This window comes from Rhamphochromis longiceps, linkage group LG8 (genome assembly GCF_057381845.1).
Source record: "Rhamphochromis longiceps isolate RC_006_pf linkage group LG8, R_longiceps_female_GT1.1, whole genome shotgun sequence".
Classification (NCBI taxonomy): Eukaryota; Metazoa; Chordata; class Actinopteri; order Cichliformes; family Cichlidae; genus Rhamphochromis; species Rhamphochromis longiceps.
The window spans coordinates 15,251,656-15,275,084 of NC_140564.1; the positions used below are offsets into that span (position 1 = coordinate 15,251,656).

Genomic DNA, 23,429 nt, shown 5'->3' on the forward strand with positions numbered 1-23,429 from the left:
TACTGGGGTGCAAATCCTTTGATAAGTAATACACCAGGTGAATTTAATGGTCGTCTTTTATGTATCTGTACTAAGCCACTAAGTCATCCATTCTACCATCAAAGTATTGTGTTTTTAAAAAACAAACAATCAGTGAACTCAAACTATTGATATGTGGAATAAATTCTTCTTGATGTTATAGTTTTCTTATATTCTTCCATTTATAATGAAACTACATGATTGGCTGTTTAAAGTAGCTTTACATTATTCATAATTCAAAATAACCCATTATAATCTTCTACTGGGCCTTGGGGCAGTCCTGCAGTTCATCTTCTGTCCCAAACAAGCTGTTTTAGTCCCCTTGCCCCTCCCCCTTTAAGACAACTTTATTTTAAGTGGCTGCCCCCTGTAAACAGAAGCTTTTAACAGCAGGTCAGTGGGACTATCGTTTGGTCATCTAACATAACTGAGATGACCATATTCTAGGTGCTGGCATCATAATTTGACACTGCCCATCTTTAATATGAACATCCACCATGTTATCAGGATACATTGGAGAGAGAATACGCATGACAGATGACAAATTATTGGGGGGGGGGGGGGGGGGGGGGGGGGGGGGAGACAAGTCAGTGTTTGTGAAAGCTTACGATGTACCAATGTGACTGAGCTTCAGTTAGCTTTTAAAGTTGGTCACACTGATTTTCTTAAGAAGACATTTCCCTCATTTGGTGTTTTAATAATAGTGGTAGGGAATACTGTCTAAGAAGTTTAAAAAAACAAACAAACAAACAAAAGAAAAAAAACACACCAAAGGTGTTAAATAGGGTGTAAGAAAGCATTCAGTGACCCCTCATACCCTATGGATGGGTGACCGTACTCCCACCAGCATAGGAATATTTCATCTTAGGATAAAGGCGATCACTCAGAACAGCTCTGTATTGATTTACTTTGACAACAAGACCCAAACCATGCCAGCAAAACACAATAACAAAGCCACCAGGTGCCCTTACTGCAGGGGTAAAGAGTTCAGCCTTTCCTTCAGCCTGTAGTTTGCAAATACAGTTCGCATTAACTTGTGACAGAAGATTCAGGTGAGTCTTCAACTAAAGAATCTTATTTTGTCACAGTTGCCCTTTCTCAGGGAGGAGGTAACACATACATTGTCCACTCACTTGCAGTTAATGCACTGAACCTTTAACTGTACACAGGAATCATCTGACATCGCACAGACGTTTTACTAACAAGCTGGCAGGTTGGACACTTGCGCGGTCACATGCACCTCAGCTGGGTGATGTCTGGAAAAGTTCAGGACTGCGGTGTGAATGTGCAAACAGCATCTGAAAGCTCAGATGGTGATATGAAAAGTGTTTGTTTCGATTCACACTGTTTAAACCCTAAAAGTCTTGAACATGCAGTAAAACCTCTGACCAAACATCCATCCACACATTTTCCCGTGGCTACAGTCTGAATTCAAGTCACATTTCACCAAATAACACCAGAATGAATGACAACCCGTGCAAATTGCAATGTAAAGGAATCTCTCTTTTGATGAGCACCGTAAACTTGACACTGATATATGACACATACTCCCTGTCACAGCACAAAGTGAGCGCTTCAAGGCAGAACATGAGTTGTGACAAACCTCACTAAATTTTTTTACAGTATTAAAAACTGTATGCCAAAGTAAAACAAGCCTAGCCACAGTTTTGCTGAACATTTCAAATACAGCCAAATTGGAGAATTGTTTTAAAAGTGCAGTGTAGCTGCCTGCAGGGCAGAAAAGAATCGATCCAAAAATCCAACAAAACTAAGCTCAATGTGGCTAACGGTGGGCCGAGGATCAGTGGTTACAGAGAGAGGGCTACAGTAGTGAGACAGAAGACGACTAGAAGACTGAGGATAAATGGATTTTGGAACCGCTACGCTTTCTTTAGCTTGACCCACATTCCTGTGACATCTAGCTGTCTTTAGAAAGATTCTCAGATTGTACAAATCATGATTACATAAAACTGAGTTCAAGTTGAAAACGGATTAGCCTGTGGCTATGTAACACACACTTGTAAATCTTCCTTAGGTTACCAAAAGAACCGTTCCAGATCTCAGCTGGTCTGAAAATCTTCAAGAGATGTGGCTCCCAAAAGGAATATAACTCTACACTGGCCCAAAGGTGGGGAAGAGAGAGAGACAGGAATAACAAGGTAGTGAAAGGCTGTGGCCGCTTTGGGTGGAAGCCTAGACATATTAGACGTCTCATAAAGTCATAAAGGCAAACAAATGATTATTTAATTAGGAAAAACTCTCCACTTCCTCAACTTAATGTGACCCTTGCTCTTAAACAAACACATACATGGGAACTACATACACTATACATATCTAGCAACATTAGTATTCCCACTAATATTTACTAATTTTATATGTTGTACAAAGAGTAAATATCCTGTTTTCACATTTTTCTTTTTCAGTGTCCCTAAAACAGAGAAAATGACTTGAAATGAAAAGTACAATATGGAGCTGACAAGTGAGATGTCAAGAGCAAGTGGAAGAGGGAGTGCTAAGTGTCAGCTAACAGCTGTATTAAAGATGAAAGAGGAAGGAAGGCAAAGAGGAAGAGGAGGAACCAGAGATCACCGCACTAATGGGAAGATAAGAAATGTCATAATTTGGCACGGCTGAGGTGAACTAAGGGGAAGAGGGAGCACGGCAGACACGGTGCAGGCAACGAGGGAGGGAGCATGTGTGGGAAGGGGTGCTGAGATTCTCTGCTAACTTCTGATTCATCTTCCCGCCTGCCCCCAGGCGCTCTTCTCCTCACCTTCATCAATATTTCAACATACGTTTTTTTAAACATCCCGCCGCCACAGAGAAACTCTAAATAATTCAGTCAGGCGAGAGGGATAAAGAATGCCATGCATTAAAATGTGGTTTGTTCTTTACACAAAAGAGGCAGAGAAGAAACGGGTGTCAACCTTTTACACTTCAGTCATAATAGCATGAAAAGGCGGACCAAAAGGAAGAAGTGAGTCTCTATGGAAGGAGAATTTGTATAGTCACAGACTGACATCCATTTTATATACGTACAGAAGCGATTCGGGTTAACTGAGACATTAAAGCTAAGCTTTTTATCAGTCATGTGTCATGGTCTAATATATTTTAAAAAGATTTCCAAAAACCAAAACAGGAAAATGAGGGTTTAAATAATTGGGATTTCCATCAGTTGTTCTAGAACTGAAGAAGCCTCTTGGATGAGAATCATCTTTAAAAATAAAAAAACAAAGAACCTCCACAGACACTAAAGCAAATGAAAATAATGGAGCAAGTTTCTACAGTTGGGCCTATATTTAACTGTATAATATGTATCACAATTGATACATGGGTTTCTGAGAACTCTATTTCATCAACATGATCAATACTTGCCATAATTTCAAAATGTTATGGACAAAACCGTTTTTTGTTTGTCTAAAATTAACATTGTCGTTAACAAGAAGTTGCCAAAAACACCCAATGTATCACATGCGATAAAAATTTTGAATAAATATATAATAAAAAATATATTATACACAACATGATATAGCAAAAACATTTTTGTGGATTTTGTCATAAGGGTTAATAAACATCTCAGTTCCCCCAAAATCTGAATATTCTGGCTATTTTTTGATGGGTTGGGTCTTACAGGGTTAACGGCTGACTTTCATAAATGCTATTTCTTAATGGGCTTAACAACCAGCCATCAGTGACATGTTTCCTTTTAATCTGCATACTAAAAAAGTAAGAAAGACTGCTAAAGTAAAGCAATCTTCATTTCTTCACACTCACATGGCGATTATGATGCTACTACACACGTGCCCAAAGGCTAGAGGGGGCCTGTCAATGTAGGCCAATTTAAATTCTAATAAAATGCTTGGATTTGGGTTTATATACATTTTGTATTATATTTTCCTTCTAGCCTCTAAGTATGTTTTTTTTATTCAGCTATCCAATGTGTGACACTTTTTAACTTTATCAAAGTCACTTTAAAACCTCGCCTTTTCACTCTCATCTTTTTATCCTCCTTCACAGTTTCCCTCACATCCTCCATACAACATTCCAGCTCTGTTGAGAGGATGGCTGTTTGTTATAGCAGACTACTCTTTGAAGATCACCCTCTTCAAATTGTGCAGAAATAATACTCCATTAAGCAAAGCAAATTAGTCCTTGGTTTAATTACTAGCTCTGTTCCTGCAGTGCGGATGCATTCAATATTAACTTCATAATCATTTCTTGAACAAATAATTTAAAAACCAATTCACCAGGGACTAGTGGAAGCCAATAAATTGTTGTAAAAGGGGACACTAAAAGAATCTGGATGCTTAATTTGGTAAATAGAAAGCAGGAGAGAGACTACTTTGGTGTGAATGCAGTTAATTTATCTTGATTAGAAAGACGTGCATAAGGACTGACGCTTACACACTAAGCCAGATGTGCTGCCCCAAATGCATACAGAGAGCCAAGCAATACTAAGATTGATGGTGCAGCAAACATCCAGACCCACTGAGAGCTGACCACAAAGATTTTTGACTGAAGCACAAATAGAGTTTTGCAAAAGCCTCACCTGACTTATTAGGTTAAGCAAAGGCTTTCCTTCTGATCCAACCAGGCAGGTCAGAAGCTGTGGTATCCATGCCAACCACTGGATGGGTGGGACTCCAATACAGTACTTGTCAACAGCATCGGCCAGAGTGTTCTTGTCGTCAAAGCTGAGGAGCCACAAGACCTACGGGTGGAAAAAAAAAAGGTGTTAGAAGGTGGGATGAAAGTCAAAGATAGTTGGGGAGAAAGGACAGAGGCAGAGAGAGAAGAAATAACAAATGTGAAAAAGGTCACATAAAGGTCAATAATAACAGTCACAATTATTTACCTACTGCAAAACACCAAATCGCAAGGTGCAACATTGCTACCACTAACCAGGCGATTGCTGTGCAGAGCAATATACAAGTGCATCTTGGCAATCCTCAGTATGATCAAAGCTGAGCCATGTGGTGGTGATCTCTCCTCCCCTGGTAAGCTTGTGTGTGTGCATTATGATGAAGACATTATCCCCCCACCCCCCTTCCTGTTTCTGAGTACACAGATTGTGCATAATTACTGATAATGACTGGTCATCTCGCTTCATCCATCAGGAGTAAGCGCTGCCAACCCACTTTGGCAGTACAATACTTATGGGTGGGGTCATCAGAAAAAAACAAAACAAAACAAAACCCCCCATTTAATATGAAGGTGAAGCTGGCATTAAATTATTTAAACAGAAATCAATAGTAACAGCCGATCTACACACACACACCAAGGTGGCTCTGTGCTGTGGCAACTTTTCGAGAGGCTACACTGAATGAGTTAGTGTCCATTTAAGAAGGTAGGATGGTTGTTAGCAAGAGGTTCCATCTCTTTACCTCCTAGGCACTGCCTGCAGAGTTGCTGTATGGGGGAAATCGGTCAGACTGTTAGAGAAAGGTCAATTCATGTAGAGGGTCATGAGATTGGAGTGTCAGGGGATGCCATTAGTCTGTTGACCCCAAGTGCCAGAGGATGGCCTTCACTCCACCATCGATCTACTGTGGGAACCCATCCCTGCTGCCTACCCTGCTGCTAGACTGTAATCGATCAAATTACTACTCTACTTTTAACCATGGCTAAGCCTGAGAGGTGGAAAAAAGAATGGCTTTCTTCTCATTGGCAGCAATAATGTATGGGGAAGATGAGGTCAGGAAACTAGAGAATGAAAAGTGACTCCCTGTTGTAAAAAAAACAAAACATGGCTTTAGGCAGGAAGGTTGCTGGTTTCATTATCAAGCAAACAAAACATTGACAACTGAAATCAAGAGATAAACAAGCAACCACAGAAATGTTGCCATTATCAGCATTTTGCAAGGAGTTTTACCAACCAAGATGATCATACAAATCCCTCCCCAGCATCCCACTTCTCTTATCACCTTTGCGAGGTACTTGCGGGACTTGCTCTCATTTTGGTGACGGCAAGCATGGAGGTAACAGGTGATGGCAGAGACTCCCAAGTGGAGCTGACGATCTTTAACGAAAATGTTCTCTAGGTAGTCGCCCCACATGGCCCAGGCTTTCACCAGAACGTCATGCATCTGTACTGCTGCTGAAAAAGCCTTATTTGCCTCCTCTGACCTAGAACAAGAAAGAAGGGAAAGGAAAAGTGTTAGAGGGTGAAGGGTATATTACCGTTAATGAGTGTCAAGGGCAAGTGAGAAAAGGGAGGTAGCTGGGGGAAAGGAAATAAAATTGAGTGAAAGGTGAATCAGAAGGGAAAAAAGAAAAGGAAATAGGTAGAGATGCTGAAGAGAGCAGCATGTAAGGGGAGAAACGGTGGGAGGCGATCGAACAAGAGAAAAGGAAAAAGGAGTGTGCGAGAAATGTTGATCACATCTTGAAATATTAACTAAACATCAATAAACCACAGATTTTCAGCAGCTGTAATCTTCAGCGTTTTTCCCCTCACGGTACTGTAGAATAAAAATTCATCCCAGTATGAATTAACAGTTTTGTTTTACTATGTGGCTGCAGTATCCACAAGCACACAATCGTAATATTCATCCACACTCCGCTTTCATATAAACCAGACACTGAACCAAGGTTTTACGCTCCCACATCACTGCTACATTTAAGTTCTTTTTGCTGTCACTGAAGTTGTGAAGCTAACAATTAGTTTGATTTATTTAATTTGGTATTATTTGGTGTTTACTCTGAATTCAAAATCATTAAGCATTCAAATTTGGTTTATATTGAATTGAATTTCCCGGTGGCTCCTTAAGCAAAATAGGGCGCTAAGAGAGGTTTAAATGCAGACGCCAGCCAAATGGACAGAACCATCTGCTGTATTCACATGAGAAAGAATTGGTCTCTTCATTAAAAAAAAAAAAAAGATAGTTTGGTGGAGTTGTTTGTCATTTGACTTGGTCAGTTTATTGGATATGGTTTTGTTAATTGTTATTTTTCAGTATAGTTCTGTTAAGGTGACCTCTTTTGCTTATGGGGCCACTTATTTCTTAAAATAGCTTATTTTCTTGATGACGGACTCTTGATATCATCTTTGGGGCTTTTTTTGTGTGGGTATAATAAAATCCACATTTTATCTGTGTCTGCACTTATATTAACTATTTGGTCTCATGGTATTATGTAATATATCTTAAACCTAACTGTACAGATATAACTTCATATCTATCCATCCATCACTCCATCTTAATAAATTCTTGACAACTTCTATTGTGGTATTGCGGTCTAGCAATCACACACTTAAGATTCAATACACAAACTATTAAATAGCAGGCTATGAAACAGACAAGTAGACTCTGGCAACCGACCCGAGTTTTGACTGCAACATTTATGCTGACAGGGAAATATATTCTGAATCATCAGCTATTTTCACCATGCCAAGAAGCTTCTAACCGTTGGCACGCAGTCTGAATAATTTTTACACACCTTTCAGTCTCTGATTAATAAATAAGATGCAAGCGGCACCCCGAGACGCACTACCCTGCAGTCAAAACAAGGAGACAGGCCTGTCAATGAAAAAGTCTTACTGAGCTGAAGTTGGTGAATGGACCTCCATTTCAGGAGTGCTTCCAAAACAGCTCTGCCACTTACTTGCAGTGAAATGTCTCCCAAGCCAATCAATTAAAATGTGTTATTATAAAAGGCATTTGGCATGTGATTAAAAAACGGGAGCTTGATTGCTATGGGAGTCAGAGCCGAAGACCCTCCAGTAATACTTAATGGGGTTTCCTCAGTCGCTTTGTGAGTGTTAAAGTACATTAACGCTTTCTGCTAGCCGGCTCAACAGGAGCACAGTCACCCAACAGACTGTCAAATATTTGACACCCGTTTAATTGACTGATCCCAAAATCCTTAGCACATGTGGTTGCACATGCACACGCACACACATAAGAATCTCTGAACCCCTCACCCCCACTCAGCTGTTAATTCTCCCCTGGTGCAGGGGAAACTTAATGATTGCAATAAACCCTGCTGAGGTGGAGGCAAGTTTTGCTGATCCCAGAGATTCCTGTAAATTGCCTAGAGTTAATTATTGAGCTGCATATACATTTAATAAGCCTTCCTCAATTTGTCTTTCACCCCTCAGGACGCCATGTCATGACAAAATGACAGGCAAAAAAAAAAAGAAAGAAAGAAAGAAAAAAAAAGCTGGTGCTGAAGAGGAAGGAATGTTAAGGAGTCTGGCTGTGGGTGTGCAAGGCCCAGCTATACATGGAGAGAGCAGTTGTACACTCCACAGGCAAACCCTGCAGCGAGAAACAAATTACTGACACCTGATGGCAAAGATCTCATCTAAGCCATGTCACATGGGTTACCTGCTAACAGAGCTTTAGAGGTGGATTACTCTGAGGCAAGAATTGCCAAGTAAACATAACTGCTATGTACTGGCAGGATGAAACACCCACACAGTGTCAAGGGACCACTGACACAGTTTCAAGGCAATGTGATGATGAATAAAGGGAAGGCAGCGCCAGAAATATAAACTTGGATGTTGACAAAAAAAAAAAAAAAGCAAAAAAAAAAAAGCACAATGCATGAAAGGCCATCAAAGACTAAACATCTGGTTAACGTACTTGTTGATTTGAGCCAAGAACATCCCCTTTAGAGCGTAGAACTCGGCCGTCATCTCCTTGGTGAAGTACTTCAGGTTGGTTGACTCTATCACTTCTAAACCCTGACAGACAGACGCCAGAACAACAAAAGTTTAACTTAAAACAAAACTGCAGCAGGTAAATTTTCATCTACGTTAGGCAGAAGATTTCTCAAGAAGTGCCGCAACGTTGTGTTTTAGACAGAGCCATAATCACAGGTGAAGAACAAAAACTGCTCACTGTTCATTAAGAAGTAAGAGTAGAGGTGTTAAGGGAACTAAACTTCCATTACGGTGAGCCTCTGATTAGGTGTCCCCTATGTACTGCTGTGACAAACGATGTGTAGCAGGAGAAATAGACAGAGAGAACCACAGATGAGATAGAAGGGAGAGAGGGAGAGAAGAGTGTCTACTGGCACTTTTAATGACTTGTGGTGTGTTGAACTACTTCTATTAATCAGAGCACTCCATGGGCTTAAGAGCAAGCTCCTGAGTTACACACTCTCTTATAAGTCTCACTGCTATAACTTGTCACCTAGAGCCTGTGGAGCAGGGAAATTATTTTACTGCAAACACTTATTGCTCTTTCTATAGCTCCCACTCAAAGTACCTCTAACTATGCCTCGAGCTACTGCTGGCAGATATCAGCCCAAATACTTAAATTACTAACGCGTCAAATGCTTCCATGAAAGGTGAAAATGATATATGCAGAAGGTAGCAGTCGCTTCAATTTGATATAGAAGCAGAAAGCAGAACACATGGAGCTTTGTATCTCACCTGCATGCACTCATTCTTGCCCATGACACCTGCCAACTGCAGATAACACTTGACCTGCTGCCTGATCTTCTGGAAACAGTCAACAATGGGCACTGTGGGGATGGTATGGATACGACTCAGAATGTCCAGAGCCACATTCACCAAACCCTGGGGGAAAAAAGTGCGATAGGTTACAATTATTTTTCTTTAAAAGATGGATGCTAAACGTGACATTGATCTTTACAGATTGCATTTATTCATTTTAATAGAAGTCAGTTTGTCGGCTTGAACCAGTACCTGTTTGCGAGCTATCTTGCCGTACTGAATGATAGCAGAAGCTGAGGCATGAACTCCCAACATGGCGTTGTTGTTGTTGGGATCGTGTTGTGTGTTTGTCTCATATGCTGTCACAATGGCTGTGGACAGACAAAAAGACAAAGAAGCATTTTTTTCCCCTGCACAATTGATAAAGTTGATAAAGAAACCTAAAAGAGGGGCGCTTAGGGCAGTCTGAAGGGTGGGGAACTTCAAGCACTCTAAAGGCTCTGCTGTCATAACGCAGGGGAGGGCACTGGGGACACTAAACGTATTGAACAGTAAATGAACCATGGCGATGAATTTCATCAAGAAAATTCCATTTCACTTTAAGTTTGAAGGCTGTCATGTATAAATGAAGTGGATTTTATTGGCATGGTGCTGCAGAACCACCGCTATCATTATTTCAGTGCCTCTCAGTAAGAGTTGAAGCTCAAGTTGCTTGAGACATCACATTTTGCAGTGGCTGCCTTTCTGAATGGTTTCAAAGTAACTGCGGGAGAGAGCTGAGCACTGAGCAAGGTAAACATGTGTGTCTGAGTGTGTGTGTGTTGTGTCCTGCAGTGAAAGAGAGAGTGCTTTAGTGGGCTGACATTTGGCAAGGTACTGAGACCCTGAGGGGGTTCTGCACGTCATGGCCTTTTAAAGAAGAGCCCTTCATGGAAGTAGTGGACACCAAAGCAGCAATGTGAAAGTTTGTCTGCATGAGTGTGGCATCCTGTAACACGTGTACAATGGCTAAATTTATGTTTCAGTATATCATGGTCTTGCATTTAGATGCAGTTGTGTTAGAGCACGTGTCATACCTTGGTAGTGATGTTGGCGCCACATGAATATGCTGCTCCAGTGCGACAGGTCGTCCGAAACAATAGGCAGTCGGTTCCTCCATGTTTTCACCACAGTCTTCATGTCGTGGAGGCTGGTGTTGCGGCCGAGGTTAGCCGTCTGAAGCCCTGCATTAATTTGGGCCGCTTCTTGCAGCTCAATGATCTGCTGTGCAGCCTGGAGAGAAATGATAACTAAACCTTTTTTGTATTTACGATTCAATATTCATGATAAACTTAAACATGCCTGCCTGATTCTTTGACTATTCCTGCTGAAAGTTTTATAACTAAGAAGCTTTCAATAAGAATTTCTTTTACTATCTTATGATAAAATAAATGCTGACTGCATGAGAAGGTAAAGTTAAAAGTAGTTGAAAAGCAATTCTTATTTATTTAGCAAGGACAATGACATCAGGGTAAGTAACCCTCGCCATATTCTGATACCATAGGGAGGTAGGGTTACCGCAGAGGGTTCAAATAGAATGAGAAGAGGTTTGAGTGAGGGAGGACTGATGGAGCTGTACATTACCACTTTAAATTGAACATGTAGAATTTTATTTGAGCATTTGAAGTAGCAGAAATATATCAAATGGTTGTCTTGCTTACAATAACTTTTTCTTTGATGTCGAGTCAAAATTTTGTGTTGCCAGGTCTGCTCCTACAGTCAGCGTTAGAGATTTGGTCCAGAACGTACACCAGCTGATCTTAATCTTGTTAATATTTTGTCTACACACCTAAACAAATGTAAACATCCATCCAGACTTCCTTGCTTAGTTTGCTCTGCGAGATATACACATTGTCCATCTGTCATAAATAACCATCTTGTCAAGAGAATGTTTCGGGGGAGTTTTTCTCGTCTTTTCCTATTTTTTTAAATTTCACTTATTAGCTGTTATAAATGTGATGCTGATGGATCATTAAGTCGGTAATATCAACCCACCGATAAATTGACATTTAGAATTTCGTTAACAGAAAGACACGAGTAGAAGCCATAGCTCGAACAAGAAGGGTGATGGCAAGAAAGATGGCGTGACTGCTGTGTTAACGGAAAGGAGACGCTAATGTAAAAGCATGGAGATTAAAAAGGATGATTTAAAATGCAGCAGGATGAAGGACTGTTAGTCTATTGAGAGATAAGGTAAAAAAAACAAACAAAACAACATCACTTAATCTAACCACATCCAAGTCATTTTCTTGAAACTCATAGTCAAGTACGAGGTCTACAGGTTTGGGGAAAAAAAAACAGCAATGCCTGCTCAAAACAGTGACACTCTTTATGTAGCAAATATCATCACATTATGAACTTTTACACTATTTATTTGTACATAATGCTTTCAGGCCAATATGCCTCAATTGTTATTGGTCAAAGAAACCTTGTGATACTGCAGATTGTTAAAATGTCACAGGAACAAGAACAAAACACATTGAGTACAATGCAGCAGTAGTTTTTTTTCATGGCAACAAAATTATTTTGCAGGCAAAATCATTATGCCTTCCTACATTATTCAATAGCTAATCTGCTTGGATGTGGCCAGAAAAAAAGGGGAAAAAAAAAAAAAAAAAAAAGACACGGAGATGGGGAAAATGTGAAAATGATAAGCGAGGGCTTCTATCTCATTCTGTGAAAAGAGGCCTCATTGATTGGCCCAAAGCAGCATTGTGAACATATAATCAATCATTCTATTATAACTACTCATCAATCAATATTAATGCCAGCCCTCGTAATCAATAGTGTGGATGATAATCCATTGATCGTCAGCCACTGCTGAGAGCTGGGATTTGATGATAACTTGATTCAAATAGTAGTTGAACCTCACTGTATTTGCAGAGTCTGGACTTCTTGGTCTGTAAGGCTCATGGAGTCGTGAATTTGAGATATAGAGTTTGGAATGGAGATTTACAACAGGCCGCTTGGCTGGGCAGAGGAATAAATAGCTTGTTTTCCCTCGGCTAGGCTAAATAATTGGACTCCACATATCCGAGCACATGCACGAGCATGAACACAAATACACACACACACTAACGAGGAACATAGTTGCACAATTCAAATACCCATTTTGAAAAGATAAATGTAGTAAATCAGAGCAAGCTGAAGACTTAACCCCCCATTCCGGAATGAAATCTCCCAAAACAAAATAAATTAGGCCGTACAATATTTTTCACAATTATCTGTTAATATCAGCTGATGGCCCATTTCTAACCTTCATTCAGACTATCCCATTCATCATGTAAATGTAATTCTGCTGCAGGTATTTAATCAAATAGTATCTGATGGCAGGGAAGTAATTACAGCCGTTCTAAACTAACTCTTTATTCTTCACTCTTTCTCCCCGTGTTCCTCCATTCTGTTCACTCTCCACCTTTTTCAATTTTCAGTCCCTCAGTCTGCCGCCTTTTTTTCCACTCTCCTTTTTCATCTTTGCCTTGTCTATTGTAATCTCTTGTGGTGGAATCAGAGAGGCTTAAAGGGTTTTTGATTTTTTTTTTTTAATCATCTGTCTCAATTTTACAAGAATGGAGTGAGAAGGTGGGGAGGGGGCTTATCAGCATTTCTCAACAGCACAATGTCTTAGGGTCTAAATCCAAACTCTTTATGTGTTGGGTATACTGACCTGAAGCAATGGCGTGTGCACATGGGAAACAATGTGAGGCAATCTCCTCCACTCACGAATGGCCAGGCTGGAGGCCATCTCCACCAGCCGTTCTATGAAGTTGAGCTGCTGCTCCTCTGGGTTGCAGATTGCCAGGTAGCCACGGTGCATGTTCACCTTCCAAGCCATCTCCTTAGGGCAGCTTAGCTCCACCTGGAAATTCATATAGTAAGAAAATGAAATATTTAAACAAAAATTAATGGTAGCAACTTAGTAGAACAATCACAATTTTGATTCAAATTAGCATACTTTTGCTCAATAACAGTTAAAAGATGAGATCAGTCTCGTACAGCAATGGACTTTTACTATCATATACCTGCCACGATAATTTACAAGAACAGTGCGGTTGTTGAAAATCTATACGTTTCCTTTGTTCATCAGCATAAATGTGTGTTTTGAATCCATCTTATCGTCATTCTATAATCTACTATCTCTGGAAATTGACAATGAGAAACATCTTTCTCTTGCATTTTTTTATGTTGAAAATAAATCTACTTTTCTTTCCAAAAAAAATTTATAAAAAAAAAAAAATAGAGGGAGAAACACAGGATAAAAAAAATCTTGTGAAAAGTGAGTATCAATTTCATTTTAATGTCATTTTCTTACAACGGGTAAAACACAGGCTATGTGAATAACAAGTGCACAACGTTATGCTTCAAATATAAATATACATATGCAATATAAATAGCTTGAAAGAATTAAGAATTTCACACATGAACTTTTGACAATTTTGTGCGTTAGATTGGGAGGTTTAGCAAACATCTACATTCTCACATGTACTGCTTTTAGGTAAATTCCAGAGAAGTTCATACTGAATTGCCTGTTTGTTTTCCTGTGTGTATTTGTCACCATAATGTCAAGTAGAACAGCGCACACTCTTCACAGTGCTGTAGCAGTTTTAATTACATGAAAACATCTGAGGGGAAAGGGCCTGTGACATTTTCCTTGTGCAATTTAGTACTTAGACAAATATACAACAATATTGGTTGCGATTTATTTTGTGAATGGGTTCGGCGGAACTTTTGTACTAATGACTAATAAATTTGACACGCCTGACACAGAGGCGAAGAAGCAGAAAGGGCCTTGCTATTGATTAATAAGCTCACCGCATTAGCATCAAACAAATAACACCCGCAGGGAGGCTCCTACGTCACACCTGTGGCCTGCTGTTGTGCGTTTATAAGTGAGCAAGAGACACAGAATGACAGAAGGCCAAAAGGATAAAGAGTGAAAAGAGCAAGAGAGTGAGGAGGTATAGGTGTGTGCATTTGCGAAAGCTCTTCCGATGCTAGAGAAAATTACAGTGATCGGTCAAAGCGCACTTATCGGGGGTGACGCTTGATGAATATCCTGGAGACAGGGCCGCCCTTATCAAGAGCCAGCTTTAATTGAAAGCAGGGACATTTGGACTTCGCCTCTGAGCTGGTGAGGAGTGGGCATGCAGGAAACTGAAAGCCTTGCTCCTCTCCTCCACCATAAAACAAATCACCCTGCAGCAGATGCTGGGGTAATTATTCACACACACACACAGCTGTCGTAAATATTAGCTGTTGCAGCCAGAGCTATGGAGCGAGGGATGAAGAGATGGGGGTGAAAGTAAAAGTAGGGTGGGCAGTAATAGTAGAAAGAAGACCAAGTAAAGAAGAGAGGTTGGGGAGGCATGAGACAAAAGAAAGAGGAATGAGTAAACAGAGGAGGCAAAAGAATGAAACAAGAAGGAGGGGATATAGTGAAGCTGGTGTTGGCATCCAGACAATTTAATTAGATGTCACCTTCGGACAGAGCTGCTCAATGGATTGGTTCCAAGTCTCCTTGAAAGAGCAAAGTAGGAGTATTTGTTATATGTCAAGTACTATCACACACCCGCCACCCATCTATACTTTGTTTTAGGAAAACATGAGGCCAATAAATTCATGGACTAAACAGCTTAACTGCATTTCCACAGCTTTATGGCCGCCACTCTTATTCTTCCAGGGTGTGTGAGGTTACAGAGAGGTCAGACAGCACCAATATCAAGTTTCTCTACCTCACACTAACATGAGGCCTGGGTTTAATATCCAGGACTGCACTAGTAACAGGAGTAAAAGAAAAAAAGAAAAAAAAGAAAAGTTTAGTGGAGTCTGTCTGGTTCATTGGGTTCATGCCTACAGGCTCCACTGTGTCTGTGACTTTGTTAGTGACAACTTGCAGTTACTGTTTCTATTTCCTGTGAAACTGTTATTGGTACCTTTTGAGGACAGTGAGAGAAGAAATCTACGTGAATGTGTGTAGAAAGAATTACACACACATATATATAAATACTTATATATTGGAACTGTGCACCCCTCACCTGCACCAGAGCCTCCTTCATAGCAGCCCAGTTGGAAACCCTCCAAGCACACTCGAGCACCAGATAAGGGTTTGAATGGCCTTTAGACTGGCCGTATTCAGTCAGCGGTTCCCACTGGTTCAGTTCCTTAGAACAGCTAAAGACAAAGGAGATGAGAAGTTTAGCAAAGATTACATTTTCTATACTTGACGATAACATTTCTTCAGGTTTTTTTATTTGCTCAATCTACATTGCTATGCCATTTTTAAGGCCATGTTTTTAGCATCAACAGGCTGCTTTGCAACTCACATCCTCGACAGCTCCGCTTTTTCTTCCTGTCTCTCACTTAATCAACATGTCTGCTTTGTTTTCTACAAGTCTTTTTAAAAGTCACAATGTATCATTTAAAACCCTAAACATACTTTCCAAGCGTTACACATTTCTGTGTCCTTTTCATTTTAGGAATGATCTTCATTGTAAAATGCAGCAAACACCAAGTAAATTCACAGCACATTTTTTAAAAAGCACACATAAAAACACAAGAGACAGCTGGATTTGCAGGGAAGCATGAGGGTCATTTCTTGTCATGACTCTATCTTGTATGGACTTAAGAAACATAAATCTTACCGTATCCAGTGGTCCTCCCACAGCTGGTACTCTGGGAATACTGCCGGGGAAACATTGCTCCTCTCGTGCTCTTTTCTAGCCTTCTCCATTGCCTTCTCGTAGCTTTCCTGAGCCTGAATATATATGTTTTGGGTTAACAAAATAGACATTACAGCATAACAGCACCACAAATTACTACCTCAGTGAGTCTACTTTAAGCTTCCTCTCACCTGTTCAAAGAAGCCATGCTGCTCATAGGCAATGGCTGTTGCCGTCTCAGGAAACTTGCACCTCTTTTGCCACAGGCCTGCCCACATGTCCTCCTCTTGGAGTAGAGAGTAGAGCTCTGCCAGAGAGTCCAAAATCTCCTATACGGAAGAAGAACACAATGTGGATAGAAGCAGAACAAATTGGATCATCTGCAGTGATCAAACTGTAAATTTAATGAGAGCAGATTTGCTAATGAGTCTAGTTCAGACAGGATAAGAGGGAGATTTTCCAGCTTCAAAGACGAGGCTGCAGTGACGTGACAAATATATGTTTAAACCCTCCACTGTGGAAAAGAACCACTAATGAAAGGAACAGCAGCAATAAGCATGAAAGAGCCAAGTTCATTTTATTTTGTTTAACGCCTGACTCATATCAGTCCACCGACTATGAGAGAGATATCTGCATATCTGTGACCCTACATAATTATAGACCATAATGCAAAAAAGATGCTTGGGTTAGAAATATACTTTATAGCACAATTTATCCAGCAGAGCAGATATCTTGAGCACATGTAGTAGAGCCTGCAAAGCTGAGAAAATGGCAATGACTTCAGGGTTGCGTTGATCGTGTTTCGCAATATCGGAGTTTATTTACTCAATAGAATTCCTGATTTTATTGGACTTTTCTTTGTCTTACAGAGTCCTGATTGTTTAAAAAGCCTTAAAAAGTCAACACACAATCTAAATGAAAACCCATTACCTGCTGAGGTGGCGTGATGCTCTCCTGTTCATAGAACTCTGTGCTCTGCTTGGGTTTACTGTGCAAACTAAGACCTTTTTCAAAGGCCTGCTGCTCCAGCATGAGAGTGGAACGTAGCCAGAGGTTGTGAGTCTTGCCCAAGTACTTCAGGACACAGGGACGGATGGGGATAGGAGGTACACACTGGGACATGGCTTCCACAAAGCAGTTTAGGGCACTCGGCTGGCAGTCCCTCTGGGCCTGGTGGCTGCCACTACAAAGGAAAGGACTCATCTCTCCGGACAAAGCCTGGAGAGGAGAAAAGGCGAGATCATCAACTACCCAGTATTACTTTAGCAGCAGTGCTCTGATACAACATATTGACGAAAGCATTGAATTGCATGTACGGGATGCAACATGATACCATTTTCCAGTAAGAGAGTGCTGTTCAGAAACAGGAAAAAAGAGGTAGAGGATAACACATAAGAGGAATGGCAAGGGACAAATGACACAACTGTATGCTGCTTTTCTGTATCACACCACATCATGATCAACAAGTTAGTCAAGACCAATCAGTGAACCATGTTGCACTTTTACATACATATCTACGGTATTTTCTGCAATACTGCAAAAACATGGTTACTGCATTAGTAATTAAACCACTTTGTCCAGCTCTTTTTATAAGCTGTCCTTTTTTAAAGTAATGCAACTTTGAAGGAGGTATATATTTATTCAATACAATGTGAAAATCAGTGAAAATGCATGATATGCTAGCTTGAGTTGCATGCTACCACTCTTTGCAATCAGAGACTCACACATTTGGACAGAATAGACCTTGAGTATGATCATGGGGTTAGTGCTCTGAAAATCATGACTGACACACTCTGATGTATTGGTAATGAATGCAATTTTCGCTGCCCGATGACAGCATGGAGTAATTTATGCCTTAATGGTCACTTTAATTAGACTGGTGGTGAACGCCAACGTGTCATCAAAGTCCTTCCGATGGAAAATATACTTTTCTGTCATTCCCTTGTAAGAGTCAACCCAGGGATAGAAAGCCTCAATTGCAGTAATCTTTCCATTTTTACCATAAGTTGGCATAATCGCTACATAAAATGCAGAGACAGGCATCAAAATAAATAACTTAAGTATTTGTGGCTTGAGGTCTGGCATAGGAATAAATTATTCAGAATCTGACCAGTGACTGCATCTCGTTTAAAAGTTGAATCACTTTTAATTATTTTGAGACAGAAATAAGACTCTGCCTGTTTGCACAAGTTATTGAAACAGTACAGAAAGGCATGTGTTTGTATATGATGACCACAAAAAGAAAATGTACACGTTAACTAGAAATAACATCTGTTGGTTTTAAGTCTCTACCTGCTAATCGAGCTGCAGTTTACATCTACTGACATTTAATAATAATGTGAACCCTTTAAAGGAATTTCATAGCGGACACAACAAGCCTAAGGGAGCATTTAAATAATATTTCTTTATGTCTTTGGATGTACATATTGCTATTGCTGAAGCTAAAAAGAAATCATCATGTAAATCACAATGCAGCATGCATGTCTTTCTCTTGACTATTCACAGGATATTGGATGGTTTGGTCATGCACGTCACACACTGTTTTTGTCCATTCTTGCTCTGGGAGCCAAAAAAAAAAAAAAAAAAAAAGAAGAAGAAAGATGCTAATAAATTATACTTACATGCTGCTGTCTGTCAGACAGGATCTTCCAGAGGCGAGGGAAAAGCTGGACCCAGGTCCTTTCAGCCAGCGGTGTGGAGATGTGACAGAGCTGAACCAAGGCGTTTAAAAGTGCCCCCGTCTAACACAGAAAAGAGACAAATGAAAGCTTCTGGCTGCTGATTCTGCAAGGCACTGACTCTTAATTCATGCTTTTAGGGCTCAAGAATATTGCTGACATTTTCATCCTTCTTGGGGGTTAATGAATAATGCCACTGGAACATGAAAATGTTTTGAAACTATAATTAATTTAATACATAAAACATTGTTTTTGAACTGCAAGTAGTCAACCTTGGATGATCTCTGTAATTTTGCCTACACTCTATCAAAGTTCAATTCATTTCATCAGCCGGTCAAAACTGAAGGCGTGCCTTACCTTGACTTCCCGTAATGAATCAAGAAACTTGTCATGGCGGTTGGTGAGCATGTGCAGTTGGTTGCCTGTGTCTCTCTCTGCTTGCTCCTTAGTCTTGGGAATGGCTGTCTGGTCACCTGGTGCTAATTCTATGTCAATTTCTACATCCTACCAGGGGGTAAATGAGGAGAGGAAAAACATGTATTGTTGTTCAAGCTTTGACATTTAGTCTTCGTGTTGGGCTGTTTTTGAAAGACCATTTTATCAACAGCTTCTTGATAATGGACGAATGACGACAACAGAGACAATTTTTAAGACGAGCAAAGAGGCACAGCATTACTCTTTTCTTAGACCCACAGTATGTAAAAACTCCTAATGGGATAATGTGGCAATTTATGTGAGACACGTTGCGAGGCGTTGTGCGCCTGTCTGTGTATCTCACCTCCTCCTTGGTCTCGGTGTTTTCCCTTTCGCGAGGCTCCTGCTTGACGTGCGTTGCCATGGCAAAGGCGGCGCGGTCGTGGCTGTCAGCCAGGTTGATGACGTTTGTGATAGATGGCAGCATGGATCCCTGGCAGCTGGTGCCAATGATGGTGTTTCTTTCGCAAACTGCCAGTAACAACTATCAAACACACAAACAGGTGCAAAATACATAAAAGAAGATTGGTGACGGTTGGTGGCAGATAACCAGCACGTAGATGCCCGCAGGATAAAAACCTTACGAAGCCTGCAGAAAGACCCGAGACCCACTGCTTACCTCTATGCACTGTTTGATCCAGAAATGGCTGCCCATGGCCTCCCAGTTCTGAGAGCAGCAGATGTACAGTAGCCTCTCATAGACGCGCCGCTTCATAGAGGCATCAAACACCTCAAAAAACTTGGCTCTGATCATTGGCTGACTGCAGCGAAGCCCTGAAAGGAAGGCTGGTTCCAACTTTGATGTGATGTCGCTTCCTGAAAGGCTCTCATCCCTAAAGGGGCAAAAGTTTTGTGAGAAAGAATCTGAGATGCCCGTTACCAAAAATGTTCTTAAAAAATGGGATGTGTGGGCGTGGGGCGATTAGCACCCGAGTTAGAAAATGTCACCATTAACTTGTAATACAGAGAACTGCACACACAGATAAAACTTGGTGCCCCGTGCACCTGAGAGCTGTTGGCAAAACATGTATATGCCACTGAAACAATGCAGGAATTTGCAACTTGGAAAATACTCTTGTTTTTACAACTTTTTGAACTATTTCTTACATTTGGTGTGGTTAAAACTGAATATTGGGCAAAAGTCTGCATCTTTGACAATAAGACTGATGTAACATTACCTACCTAACTATTGAAACAACAAATGCAATCGTTTCCACGTCATTCTACAGCACTGAATGTGCTCCGAAGCGATGATTCATAAAACAGAAGCAGTGAGAGAGTAGGTGGGATGAAAAGAATAACACGGTGCCACAGCTGCATGTTGCTCGTATTTACACCGTCCTCCTAATCACACTTTGCGCTGGCACAGCTGCTTTATCCTTCCATTATCATTACTTGCTGTCCATCATGGCTTTACTGCTCATTTTAAATCTTTTGGCATCAGGATGCGGATACACTGGGCTGATTAAATGTGTATGTGTAGAAGATGGAAAGGTGAGGAGGGCCACAGTTTGATGAATAGCCGGCAGAGGTGGTCTCTCGCCTTTGACCACCACCTGCTGGGTGTCCTGTCATCAGCTAGCTGAATACTGATAGTACTGTAACCCTATTATCAATCTTCATCAGTCAATCTTTTCGTGGCCATCTTAAATTTTCCAGCTTTTAATTGTTTTTTTGTTGTTTTTTTACAGCTACAATGATTCTAAATTAGTTCATCCAGTTCCTGAGTTTAACAATCTTATTATAATTATTACCATCGTTAATAATTAACTTTTCGTCATAAAAAAGGAAAGGTACACTTCTGGTACTTCAAGCTCTTCCTCTTCATCTTTATTTTCCTTTTTCCCCCTGACCCAACCTTCTGTGTCTTTTCCCCGCCTCAACCGCCCCCGACCTTCACTTCTCACGTTAAGATGGATGCAAGGGCGGTGTGGCGTCAGTGGCGTGGCCATTTAGCCATGTGATGAATGACAGTAATTACCTGTAGACGTAATTAACGAGGTCCAGGAACTGGGCGTTTAACTCAAGTTCATCAGGGAAACGCTTCTCTATGTAGGTCATCATCTTCACCAGCAAGATGGATTTCTCACGCAGGTTTGGCATCTGAAAGGGAAAGAAGAATCGGGTAGAAAGTAGGATAAAGGAAAAAAAAATATTATGAACAATAGACAAATAGAAAGGTGTGAGAAAAGAAAAATAATCTATTCTCTATTCAGTTGTTTTTCGCAGCTGCACCTGTCTAGCTCAGCTGTGTACCGCTTGCTCTTCTTCAGCTTAAAAGAATATGAAGACCAGAGAGTCCTCTGTAGGTATTATGCTAATGCTAACCTTACTAGATTTAGAAAATGTGCTTCGCTTGTTGTTTGTCCAAAGGTTTCACACCTTTCACAACTTTGCTGATTCAGTTCTTAATTTACACCTGTTTTCATGAGAGGAATTATGCCAGGATCTCTTGAATACCACATTTGTTTTTGTTTTTTTCCTCACTTAATACTGTTTTACTGTCTCACACCTGAACAGTCCCCTCCTCCTTACCTGGTTGGCAGCCATTGGAGAATTGTTTTTCACCCACTCTTCCACGATCTTGACAACAGCACGGAGGATTTTGGGGTCGGGAGACTTCTCAATTAGGGAAGTGAGGATGACCTGGATAAAGTTCTTCCTCATTTCCATGCTCATGACGGACAATCGTGTCTTCACCAGGTCAAGACTGAGCATTATCAGCTCGCTGGTCACTATCAGAGCAAACACATGGAATTATTCAAAGGAAGGGCTGAGACAAACTACAGAACAGATGCATTTATCTGTGCATTTATCCATCTTCCTTCTATTGCAAATTTTCTGGCCTTCAATAAATTGAAATGACTTATCTATTTTTAAATGGTGGCAGCAGTCAGAACTTCACATTTTCAATACAATCAGGATGGAACTACTACAGTTAAGCTTATTAGATTACTGAAACGTGAATAATCTTTAGAGGAAAAAGCCTAATGGTCAGAAGGCCTTTGGTCTTAGTGACTAACTGTTCATGGTGGACAGTTAATGTCTGTGTTTCCCGATACAGTCATTAGGGACCCATTTAAAGCACTGATAGTATCTTACAGTCATTACCTCCTGTCTGAAGAGTAGCAACAGGAATTATGCACTGCCAGACTTTCTGAAGTTCAGAAAAGTAAATGAACAGGAAACCTAAACACGTGTTTTTTCCCTTTCACCCCCCTCACGGATTAATATAAAGGGCAAGTTGTCAAGAGGTTCTGTGTCAAACTGTGACTACCCTTTCAGACCCCACAGCAAAAGAGCACAAGGTGACCATCTGTTGATACAAAAAGAGCAGAAGACAATACAGACTGGGAACCAGAGCTGAGAAACATTTCCCGAGAAAGCATACTATCTGCACAAAGGATCTCTCCTGACCACAAGAGCTATTGAGAACACAGCTGGGGCTATTGATATACAAGTTTTGATACTGTCTTTCTACGGAAAGAGGCACTGGTGAGACACCTGGGATATATGAGCTTTAACAATCTGAGAAAGGCTGTGATGCGAGTGTACATTCATGTCTGTGTTGTGTCCACCTCACACACAGTCAGCTCCTTGTTGGACGTGGGCTGGGGGAAAGTACGAGCAAAAACTTCCCCAATAATGTCAGCCAGGTGTAACTGCAGCCAAGTAGAATAAGTTCAGCTGAAATAGTAGTGGTTATCTGGTGCCAAGTTTGGAGAATAATGGTGACTAATACGTTGTGAACTCAAAATACTGCACATCTTTCCTATTTGATTACTTTTTAAATTACATTTGCCACTGGCTTCCTCACATCTTTCCACTGTATTTATGTACCTGTGCTGGTTTCAGTCACCCCTGGGTTAGCCTGCTGGGGGCTCAGGTGTTCCCGCACCATCTTCTGTAGTGAGCGCATGAACACTGAGATGAGGCGGTCAATGTAGCTGGCATTGTAACTGCAGGCTGACTTCAGGATCATCAGTGTCCCTGTAAGACAAATGAAGGCAGAGGGATAAGAAGTATGGGAAATGGAACAGTTTGACAAGAAGCTTCACTTCTCTGGGGAGAGGTAACAGACACAGACACCTGCAGTCAGCTTGTGTTCATTCACGCAGCTTGATATATATATTTCCCCCCCCCTCAAGAGTGTAACAG

At 40.8% G+C, this 23,429-nt stretch overlaps 1 protein-coding gene across 1 annotated transcript in view; it reads right to left on the reverse strand.

The window, feature by feature from the left end:
* Nucleotides 1-23,429, reverse strand: part of trrap (transformation/transcription domain-associated protein) — an 84,469-nt gene that overhangs the window by 16,158 nt on the left and 44,882 nt on the right. Inside the window, exons 46-63 of the mRNA XM_085415942.1 lie at nucleotides 23,112-23,261; nucleotides 21,807-22,006; nucleotides 21,253-21,374; nucleotides 19,891-20,104; nucleotides 19,576-19,755; nucleotides 19,155-19,301; nucleotides 18,741-18,860; nucleotides 17,050-17,337; nucleotides 16,311-16,448; nucleotides 16,102-16,214; nucleotides 15,496-15,631; nucleotides 13,128-13,319; nucleotides 10,498-10,693; nucleotides 9,674-9,792; nucleotides 9,398-9,544; nucleotides 8,604-8,704; nucleotides 5,943-6,144; nucleotides 4,568-4,729 (exon numbers count right to left, since the gene is read on the reverse strand). Of these exons, the coding sequence (XP_085272068.1) occupies nucleotides 4,568-4,729; nucleotides 5,943-6,144; nucleotides 8,604-8,704; nucleotides 9,398-9,544; nucleotides 9,674-9,792; nucleotides 10,498-10,693; nucleotides 13,128-13,319; nucleotides 15,496-15,631; nucleotides 16,102-16,214; nucleotides 16,311-16,448; nucleotides 17,050-17,337; nucleotides 18,741-18,860; nucleotides 19,155-19,301; nucleotides 19,576-19,755; nucleotides 19,891-20,104; nucleotides 21,253-21,374; nucleotides 21,807-22,006; nucleotides 23,112-23,261 (2,927 nt within the window). The remainder of the gene's footprint in view (nucleotides 1-4,567; nucleotides 4,730-5,942; nucleotides 6,145-8,603; nucleotides 8,705-9,397; nucleotides 9,545-9,673; nucleotides 9,793-10,497; nucleotides 10,694-13,127; nucleotides 13,320-15,495; nucleotides 15,632-16,101; nucleotides 16,215-16,310; nucleotides 16,449-17,049; nucleotides 17,338-18,740; nucleotides 18,861-19,154; nucleotides 19,302-19,575; nucleotides 19,756-19,890; nucleotides 20,105-21,252; nucleotides 21,375-21,806; nucleotides 22,007-23,111; nucleotides 23,262-23,429) is intronic.